Raw genomic sequence first — 10,222 nt, forward strand, 5'->3', positions numbered from 1 at the left:
GTATTATTATTTATATTAGAATTCTATATTAGTTATATATTTATTAGTAAATATTTATTATTTAAAATAACAAAAAAATTAAATAAAAATATAAAATAGTTGTTGATATGACAATAAATATTTCTGAAAGATTGTTAGACATTGCACACGATATAGAGTTCAATTACAAAAACTAACATGACACATATATAAGAATCATGGCATTTTACCAATATAGATGGTTCTGTAGGTGTATCTTGCTTTGCATATAGTTTTTGGGAGATTGGGAGCAACAAAGCCAGTATAAAACAAAATTAATGGAGTTCCCCGTTGAATTGATTTATTTTTTATGATAATTACCAAAATGATCATTTTTTCTAAACTTTTTTCAGAATTTCAATAATAATCACCAAGTTTGAAATTAAGTCTAATTGTGAATTGCAAAGTCCCAAAAATGGTCCCCCAAAATAGAGTGCGTTGAATGCGGTTTAGTTGATAGTTGTTATGTCCTAGTTTAACCATTTTTTAGATCATCTTGGTTTTATAAATGTCTCATTAGTCATTACGGGTTGCGACCATCGAGGATTCAATAATTAGTCTACGAATGGAGTTTTTCTATTGCAATGAGACTAGAGAGTCGATGTCGCACATGTGCCACCACCACCATTATCAAGGTGAATTACATTGGCGGATAATATCATGAACTTAATTCTAACTCACCTACAACTGATTGTGGATCATTGTGAGACCATAATAGCTAAAGCCTTGTGTGACATTTAGGATCTCAAATTTTTCATGAATGACTATCTATAAGTGTATCCTATATCTTAAAACTAGGGATGAGCACCAGTTCCGATCCGGACCGAAAACTGAATACCCGAAAACCGAAATGCACAAGGAATACAGGACTAAGACCAGATCGGTTAAGAGGATGCCGGTTTCGGTTCTCGGTTCCAAACCAAGGTCAGCCCATGAAATGTCGGTTCCAGACCCGGGAATTGAATACCTGAAAACCAAAGAAGTAGATATCTTGGAACCAAGAACCGCCCTGATAATATGTAATTCCGGTCTAGTCAGGGGCTGAGGCCGGTTCTGGTTCAGTTTTTTTTTCCAGTCTGGTACGGTTCCATTGCATCAAATGTTCATCCTAATTACAATATATTTGTTGTTGTATTTTTGCTAAAACATTATTTGATTTTGTTTATCTATATATTATGTTGGTTAAATAATTTCTAAAAATATCTTATTTATCAACATGAATTTGTATATGTTACAAAAGTTTCCAACATATTTCATTAATATCCAACATGATGTTCAAAGTTTTAGGAATAACTATCTACTTTTTGGACGATAACAACTCGCGAGAAAGATCGTCTCCGACACTTCCATATGAGTTGTCATCAAACCAAACCAAAAAGTAGATACTGTTTCCCAAATCTTTGGAATCATTAGATGTTTGCTCATCATTACTTTAATCATTTTTAGCTAATAAGAACGATTAAGGTGTTCCTAATCCTTGCCATTCCCATCATTTCTAGTTTCAAGCTCATTCTTCTTGGTTTGATGGTAACTCAGGTGGTCGTAAGCACAAATTTTTCTGTAGTTCATCATTGCTCATAGGTTGTTTAAAGGTTATTTCCCGTCTCCACCAACTTATTTACTCCTTAATCATTAGCACAAAAGGTTCACGAATTTATTGCATTCCACATACTATTCACGTTACAAAATTGGCATGAAAGAATAAATCGCGAATTTATAGAATCTCACACACAAGTTCCACACTCATTTTACCCAAAAAAAGGTACAAAACGACACTACTTCACAACACAAAACTCAACATCAAAGAAAACACTTGTCACAATTAACAGGAAGAAGGGGAAAACTCTATTGTGTCATCCGAAAGAGATGGAGTGGTGATGGAGTTTGGCAAGACTCTGTCAGTAGTTTTCCTAACACCCCGTTCCCGAGTTGAACTTAACGAGAGAAAAGAAAGGAAATGGGTGGAAATGAGAAGAAAATAAAAGAAATTGGTGTTCCCCAGTTTCATTAAAGGAGGGAAGTGGAAGGAAGTAGAGAGAAATGGGAGGATCACTTTCCCTCCTAACTTTCCTTCCGATTTGGGAGGATTTGGAAAGAAAGAACAAAATGATTCATTTTCCTTTCACTTCTCTCCAACTCGGGAACACAAAAAAAAAATTGTTTTCCTTTTCTTTCTCTTCTTTTCTCTCATGACTTTCTTTTCTCTTCTCTTCTTTTCTTTTGTTAAACTCGGGAACGAGGCGTAAATGTTAATATCCTACGCACCAATTTTAAACAATGTATAAAACTTTCAATATATTTTTAAGATATATTGTATGGTCTATTTTCGTTAAAACTCCAACCACTTATAAAAGACCAAATATATGAAAACTTCATGAAAAATTCAATGAAATTCATTTTTCGATAATGAACTCTTGTATTTCTATACCAGTATGCCTAGCACCACCTTGTACTCTCACCAACACTTGATCACCAATCTTTAGTGACGTCACTGGAATTGCTGTTGCTTCATTTCCTCCACCTGTCACCAAATAAGTATATTATATTATTATAATTATTATAATATAAAACAAACCTCAAAAATACACACCTTTTATAGGAGGTACAAATCCAACAGTCTCTGCATTTTGTAGAAGAATGCTGTAACAAGTTTCCTTGTCAGAATCAACCTGTTGTTATACATATTTTAAACTAGTTAAAAAAATAAATTGCCATGTCAGCATTCCACCAACTATTTGAGATGAAATTATTAAACCTTTGCATCAACAATGATTAAAGGTCGTGTCTCGATTTTTACACGTCCAACTACAGCTGTTCTTTGTATACCACTTTGATCAGCAACAAGAACCTCTTTCCCTGCCTTCAGCTCTGAAAGGTAGCATGTTTTGCCACCAGGAACTGCCACGTAAGCATGCACTGGCCCCTGAAAATATTCCCAAGAAATAAGTTTTTAATATAACTAGAAAATGGTAACTTATATAATTTATATAATAAAATACCTCCGAAATAGAAACTCACTGCGTTAACTCGGAAAGGTCTGCTGGCAATATAGTTTGACTCTAGGCACTCTGAGTGAACAAGGAATAATCCTCTTGCAAAAGATCCAACCTACATCATAAGGATAAGGGCATTAATGTCTTTTCCACAAATGAGAGATTGAGACTATGCAGTACAACATATTATGTATTGTACTGAATGCCAAGTCATGTCTAGTCATGTTATGTTCTGTCACATCATAACAAGTCATGTCATGACTGCCAAATACAATACGTGTCTAACTATCTGATATCATGTCATGTCAGATCAGATAATGTCATGCAGTACAGCCTGTTCTGTTTTGTTATGTCCTTTATTAGAAAAAAACACAACACAAGAAAGAAGGATTGAGAGTACCAAAAGGCCTTCACCAGGTCTCATGAGGCTGCAAAGATCAACACAAACTCTATCTCCCATTCCAGTCATTTCAACTCGAGTAATGGTAGCTTTGGTCAAATCCAATAGGCTGCCTTCTTTATTTCTTTTATCAAAATATTCCTGATATTAATATGAATTATGTAAGAAAGCATGAATTATAGAGACTTTATGGGTATTAAAAAATGTACCTTTAGCTCAAGGACAGTTTCAACATCTTCAGTTTTCAAAACTACTCCCCCTAAACCTTGCTCCAATGCCTACAAAAGGCAAATAATATCAGATAATTACAATGTGAAATTGTCTTGAAAATTTGCACATCCTTTTGTAAGTATAGCAACCTTTGGTTTATAAGGTTTACCTCTAAGAATATTTGAGCTTCTGAGAGACTTTTTGAGATGGCAAAGACTGTTTTGTGAGTGCCATGAAATGCTGCAACAATGTTCTCTGCAGGAATCACCTGAAAAAACATAAGTGATAACAAAATAAGTAAGGATAAGTCTTATGATCTTTAAGCTTCCATATAGACCTGTTATACTAATATATGTTTGTATAAAACATACAAAATAAACAAGTGTAAATGACATAAATTGTCTGCAATCTTGCTGATAACATATAGAATAAGATTGAAAGGGATGATGCATATATACCTGCCAATCCAATAGATCAACAATAATGTTATCTGCATGCTCATAAGCTGGCTGGAGTTGCTCCAATTCTTGGGGAGAAGATATTTCAGAAATTGTGGCAACCAATTTAGCCTTGTTGTCAAAAAGACTCTTGTCTTCAATGAAGATGGGATTTATCAATGCTATTGCTGCATGTAGAAACAATGAAATCAGGATGGATGAAAATCGTTTCTTGGAATTTACCACATTCATATGTTCATAACTTCTCACAATATGTGATTTGTGGGAAATGTCAATGTAGGTGTGGAAAAGGAATGGGAAGATTTACAACATGACATAAAGGTTTAGCAATCAGTAACTCATGGTGAATCCTATAAGAGTTTCTAAAGAAATTAAGCTAAAATGGATAATGCGTTGCTAGCATCTATGATCTAACCTACGCTGAAAGCTATTTAGGGGCATCCGATTAAGCTTTTGAGAGGAAAATCCATATAAAAACAAATCGATCCATATAATTATGAAAATTTCCTACATAACAACTGAAGTCCCGAGTGTATCTCCCTTTAGAAGCAAGTAACTAACAATATCAGTAGACTTACAAGACCAATCAGTAGCGAGCTGGCGATGAATAGAAGAGAAGATGAACGTGGTCCAACCCCTTTCAACAGCTGCCGTCATAACCTGCTTGTTCTCCGTCCATATCCATACCTCCTTCTTCTTCTTCTTCTCCATCGACATTGTTACAATCACACCGCTCCTAAATCGTGAAATGCGCTTACCACAGTTGCTTCTGACAGCACAATTGATTAATCTACGAGTCGTCAATTTGCCTAAGGACAACAAATAACATGATTAAATGCATAATCCAATGAATCGAGTAACTAATTGCACAAAGATAAACGAAGAGCAACCTCGAGAGAACCTGTAATGGTGATGAATGGGGAAGAAGGGGGAGAAGAAAGCGATAGAGTAGCCATTCCTGTGTTTGCTATTTCCAGTATTTTAACTCCTTGTTGGGTTTGCTGTAAGGACAAATGTATATAAAATAAAATAAATAAATAAAAAGATGTTATAAATCAATATCTCAAAAAGCTTTTATATTAATCGTTAGAAAAACAAACTAATTATTGATAAACACAAACAACAAATTAAATGATATATTGGGTATAAAAATATAAAAATATAAAGAAATCAAATATGAACAAAATCAAAGTTAATTTTCATTTTCATTTTCCCTGACATTAATAATCCTTTCCTCCTAAACTAGGTTGGAATCCATCCATCTCTACTTCTTTATTTTTCTTTTAGCAAGTACTGCTATGCTGCAGCCCCTTTCAAACTTTTATTTTATAATTTACAACAAAATTTAATTTTTTTCATAAATTTGATTAATTTTTTTAATAATTACGTCATTTTTTAGTTATAACTTTTATCAATTTTAATGAATTTTATAGATGTGATATAAATATGTTTAGAATCTTTCGTTAACTTCTTTTATAAATTTACTTTTTTTAAGCAAGTCTTTTTAAAACAAAAATTAAAAAAAAAAATTTAATTTTTTTTTCAAATCTAATTACACAACTTATTTTACATATTCTTTTGTACGTTTGTTTATAAAAAATTTAAATACTTTTTTTATAGACTTTGAACATTTTTTTTTTCTTTTTTACAAATTAAAACACTATTTCTATTAAAAAAATTAAAACACAAAATTTAATCAACTCTTGATTTTGTTTATATATATATATATATATATATATATATATATATATATATATATATATATATATATATATATATATATATATATTTTTGTGTGTAACATTTAATTTGTTGTTTGTATTTTACATAATTATTTTGATATATAAGTGATAGACAATCAAAAAGGAATAAACTAATAGTAAATGAATATAATAAACAAACAACAAATATAGAGGGTGTTTGGGATATGAATATAATAAACAAACAACAAATATAGAGGGCGGTTGGGATTGCTTATAAAAAGTGCTTATTGGGCCAATAAGCCAATAAGCTCAAAATGTGTTTGGGTAAGTGAAAAGTGCTTTTAAATATGCTTTTCGGTAACAAAGGAAACGCAGCTTTTGAAAAGCAAGACCATCGTGGCTTTTTAAAGGCTTTTTGCTTCTTAAAATTAAAATTACCTTTATACCCCCACCCACCAATCGGCATTTATTCTTCACACCAACCATACAACTCGTTCTCTCCCTCTGCGCTCTCCCCTGTGCGTCGTTTCTGCATCGTAAGAGAATCTCCCGCCGTTGATAGCCGATCTCCGATCAAGACCACCGCTGCCACTGCCGGCGTCTACGACTACAGCCATTTCCGATCCGGTAAGTTTCGAACTGTTCATCATAAGCATTGTTGCTTCAGTGTTCCGATTTTCTCCCTTATGTGTTCCGATTTGCTCCCCTATGTGTTCCGATTTTGGATGTGTTCACGAAAAATTGATGAAATTTGTTAAGAAATTAAATGAAGTTGCTGTGAAGTCACATATAGCAGTTGGATTTTTTTTACTGTGAAAATTTGTTTTGTTGGAATACTCATTCATTTGACCGATACATCTCAACTTCATTTTTATGGTTTGATTTTTTCATGAAAAAATTATGAAAATGGTGAAATTAGTTTAGAAATTGAATGAAATTGTTGTAAAATCACATATAACAGTTGGAATACTCATTCATTTGACCGATACATCTCAACTTCACTTTTCTAGAAAAACACTTTTAAGTACGCACTCCCAAACACCCTCATAGTAGGGTCATGGTGTAAAGAAACAACAAGTTAGACTGTATTTTTCTCATAAAATGAATATTACAGGCAATATTAAATAGTTTGTGATACAGGTTTCAAACACCCAACCCTAAAACGCATCCTCTGTAATACGACGCCACCTCTCCATAGACGCAACTTCTTCCACCCTCTCCATCAGCGGTCTCCGGCGCTTCTCCTTCCTTTGCCGGAACCGCTGTCCATCGAAGTCTTCATTGTGTCTTCGTCGGAGTTTCCTTCTCCATCACCATGTTTGTTTTGTTTTCCCTGAAATCAAATTTTTTGGAGTCTCATGAAAAAAATTCTAGATAGATTCTTTAGTTTATGATATTATACATGATAGCTTCGTTATTTCCTGAAATTGATTTTGTGAAGCTGATTGTTACTTGTGATGTTTGTGGAGTCTGATATACATGTTGATTCTGATTTTGTTATTTATGATTTTGTGAAATTGAGTTTATGTTTTATGTTAATCTGATTTGTACCTTGCACTATGATACAAAAGTTGATATCTTTGTTGTTATTTATGATATGTAGATTGTGTCACAGAAGAAGCAAATCTCTTTCCATCAAACTAATTCAAAAGTTGCAAAGGTAACAAATCATGCATTGAGATTGAATAGCGCAAAAGACCCAAGGAGACACATACAGATCATGCATTGATCATCATACACTCTTATTTGGTTTCAATCAATATATATCTCATAATCTGCAATTATGATCTTCAAAATTCCAAGTTATTCTATTTTCCTTTTGTATATTCTTGTTTGTTTTCTGTTTCCTTTTCAAATAACAGCAATGTAAGTCTTTGGCTGCTTAATCCTCATAAACATGTTTACAACTCAACCATAACTAATATACTATTTTACATTGTATAACTTATAGCTTTAGGAGCTATCACACTTATTTATTTGCTTATTTTATTTTTTTCATAAAAAACAATTCCATTTATTTTGGAAATGGTTATGGACAAGAAATAGCATATTACTGCTTAGGGAGAAGAGTCATTTTTCGTATGATTGTCCTAAAACTGCTATAAATTTGTCTTATTATCAAACCATTAAAATTCTGTTTTTTGGCAGATAAAATTGATCTCTCAGTAGATAAGAAAAACAACCAACTCTTCACCTCCTTCTCAAGCAATGGAATTCTTGGAAGCAAAGGAGATCCAAGTCGGAATTGCTGTTGCCATTGTTGCTGTTGTTGCAACTGCAGCCTACTTATATACCTCAAAGAAAAGCAAAGGTGTTTTTTATTTCCATTTCAAACAATTTAACTTGTGCAACTATTATTTTCCAAGCTTCAATTTCCCATGGTTTCCATCTGTATCATCTATAAAAACTAAATAAGAAAGTATTGTTATTGTGCTGTGAGTAGTAGGGAGCATAGACCCTGAAAATTTTAAGGAATTCAAGCTTGTGAAGCGCACACAGCTTAGCCATAATGTTGCAAAGTTCAGATTTGAGCTTCCTACACCTACTTCGGTCTTGGGCCTTCCTATTGGACAACACATAAGTTGCAGGTATATTTATTTATTTTCTTCACTCAATCTAAATATATATATATATATATATATATATATATATATATCACATGTTATCTTTAAGTGGTTTGTGCTTTCTACAATTATTTACCTTGTTTTGTTTTGTACTGTAGGGGTAAAGATAGTCAAGGGGAAGAGGTTATCAAACCATACACCCCAACCACCCTTGACAGTGATGTGGGATATTTTGAGTTAGTTATTAAGGTACACATCAATATTAAAATTTGATGCACTTTTTGATCTTTAATCTTGTTGTATAAATATATCATATATATATATATATATATATATATATATATATATATATATATATATATATATATATATATATATATATGTGTGTGTGTGTGTAGATGTATCCACTAGGTCGGATGTCCCACTACTTTAGAGAGCTGCGTGAAGGTGACTATATGGCTGTAAGGGGACCCAAGGTACATAACCTCCAATTCTTGAATCTTCTTTTTCTAGAATGTTTGCAATTCATACTTCCATCTATAATATAATTTCTGTAAATTCCAATTCCATTCCAGGGGCGTTTCAAGTATCAACCGGGTCAGGTGAGAGCTTTTGGAATGCTTGCTGGAGGCTCTGGAATCACTCCAATGTTTCAGGTCTTTATTTATTTTTTTAATCTCAAGTCTCAACACTCAACAGGCTTGGCTTGGTTGTATAACTATCATAATTTAATATTTTTTTTTATTTCAATGTAGGTTGCTAGAGCTATACTAGAAAACCCAAAGGACAACACCCAGGTGCATCTCATATATGCTAATGTCACATATGATGACATCCTTCTTAAGGTGAGTAATTATAAGACTTGTCCATATTATTTTAATTATAAATAAACATGGCTTTTATTTAAATTGAGTGATTTTCAGGAAGAACTGGAGGGACTTGAAGCTAAATACCCAGGGCGTTTCCAAGTCTACTATGTGCTAAATCTCAGGTATTATTCAGATGAATCCCAGTGTATAACCAACCAAACTGTTTTGTTTTGTTATGTAATGTCATGTGTTGTCCTTTTGCAGCCACCAGAGGAATGGACAGGTGGAGTTGGTTTTGTATCAAAAGAAATGATCCAAGCCCACTGCCCCGCACCTGCACCCGATATCAAGGTACCATTCAAACATGTTTTCAATTTTTTTTTTTTTAAATAAAATATGAGAATTATATTGTGAAAAAAAAAAACATGCAGATTCTAAGGTGTGGGCCACCACCAATGAACAAGGCCATGGCTGCTCATCTAGACGCATTGGGATATTCAGCAGAGATGCAATTCCAGTTCTAGTTCTAGTTCACTATTCACATACGCCATGGATTCTACATATTGTTGCTCTATTTTTAAGAATACGAACATGCTACTACTTAATCATGATGGACTCTATAATATACTCGAATAAAGTTTTTGCCATTGATGTTGACCATCACAACATGCAACATATGCATTTTGTTTGGAATCTTTATCCCTCTTTCATAGCTTGGGTAGAGGGGAAGTTGGTTAACTTTTACTAACAAACAAAAACATCACTATATATATATACTTCATAACTTCATCTTGTTGCATATGAAAGATAGGGTGAAAATATATAATGGAGGTCTTAGGTTCAAAATCTGGGTACGTGTCTTGACGGGATTTACATCTCAAATGATTTGATTAGTTCTCAACCATTTTATTATATTATCTTAATTTTTTTGGCAATAAAGCACAAATGTAACAAATTCTATAGGGTAACAAACTAACAATCATGTGAGAAGTAGAATTAAAAAAAAAAAATCACTTTGAATTATTTATTTAAATGTTATCATCGTTCTATATATTATAATAAATTTA

The 10,222-nt window shown here is 32.8% G+C and overlaps 2 protein-coding genes across 4 annotated transcripts; one reads left to right on the top strand and one right to left on the bottom strand.

Annotated features, from left to right (window-relative positions):
- Positions 1–1,650: 1,650 nt before the first annotated feature.
- On the bottom strand, positions 1,651–5,101 carry LOC145109423 (uncharacterized). Of its 2 annotated transcripts, none has more exons than XM_079046568.1 (10): positions 4,981–5,101; positions 4,658–4,888; positions 4,080–4,246; positions 3,791–3,889; positions 3,621–3,689; positions 3,412–3,552; positions 3,037–3,126; positions 2,774–2,941; positions 2,609–2,687; positions 1,651–2,539 (listed from the first exon to the last, which is right to left on the bottom strand). In XM_079046568.1, exons 1-10 carry the CDS (start codon positions 5,033–5,035, stop codon positions 2,412–2,414), a joined length of 1,227 nt encoding a protein of 408 aa, XP_078902694.1. In that variant the 5' UTR covers positions 5,036–5,101; the 3' UTR covers positions 1,651–2,411. The 2 variants fall into 2 exon arrangements, with proteins under 2 accessions (XP_078902694.1, XP_078902695.1); XM_079046569.1 differs by having other exon boundaries at positions 4,970–5,099.
- A 1,127-nt stretch (positions 5,102–6,228) lies between these two features.
- On the top strand, positions 6,229–9,815 carry LOC145109425 (NADH--cytochrome b5 reductase 1-like). Of its 2 annotated transcripts, XM_079046571.1 has the most exons (12): positions 6,229–6,409; positions 6,923–7,099; positions 7,386–7,442; positions 7,931–8,093; positions 8,226–8,370; positions 8,505–8,595; positions 8,745–8,822; positions 8,922–9,002; positions 9,102–9,191; positions 9,270–9,332; positions 9,417–9,506; positions 9,587–9,815. In XM_079046571.1, the coding sequence occupies exons 4-12, from the start codon at positions 7,991–7,993 to the stop codon at positions 9,677–9,679; spliced, it is 834 nt and encodes a 277-aa protein (XP_078902697.1). In that variant the 5' UTR covers positions 6,229–6,409; positions 6,923–7,099; positions 7,386–7,442; positions 7,931–7,990; the 3' UTR covers positions 9,680–9,815. The 2 variants fall into 2 exon arrangements, with proteins under 2 accessions (XP_078902697.1, XP_078902696.1); XM_079046570.1 differs by lacking the exon at positions 6,923–7,099.
- Positions 9,816–10,222: the final 407 nt, after the last annotated feature.

Source organism: Lactuca virosa, chromosome 4 (genome assembly GCF_052849685.1).
Source record: "Lactuca virosa cultivar CGN04683 chromosome 4, Lactuca_virosa_CGN04683_v6, whole genome shotgun sequence".
Taxonomy (NCBI): domain Eukaryota; kingdom Viridiplantae; phylum Streptophyta; class Magnoliopsida; order Asterales; family Asteraceae; genus Lactuca; species Lactuca virosa.

Excerpts from the sequence above, each read along its gene's own strand:
- LOC145109423 (XM_079046568.1), bottom strand. The coding sequence starts at position 5,035 with ATGGCTACTCTATCGCTTTCTTCTCCCCCTTCTTCCCCATTCATCACC. Across the intron at positions 3,690-3,790 it reads AAGCTCAAATATTCTTAGAG|GCATTGGAGCAAGGTTTAGG; the intron begins GTAAACCTTATA and ends TGCCTTTTGTAG. Across the intron at positions 2,942-3,036 it reads GACCTTTCCGAGTTAACGCA|GGGCCAGTGCATGCTTACGT; the intron begins GTGAGTTTCTAT and ends GAATATTTTCAG.
- LOC145109425 (XM_079046571.1), top strand. The coding sequence starts at position 7,991 with ATGGAATTCTTGGAAGCAAAGGAGATCCAAGTCGGAATTGCTGTTGCC. Across the intron at positions 9,192-9,269 it reads ATGATGACATCCTTCTTAAG|GAAGAACTGGAGGGACTTGA; the intron begins GTGAGTAATTAT and ends AGTGATTTTCAG. Across the intron at positions 9,333-9,416 it reads AAGTCTACTATGTGCTAAAT|CAGCCACCAGAGGAATGGAC; the intron begins CTCAGGTATTAT and ends GTTGTCCTTTTG.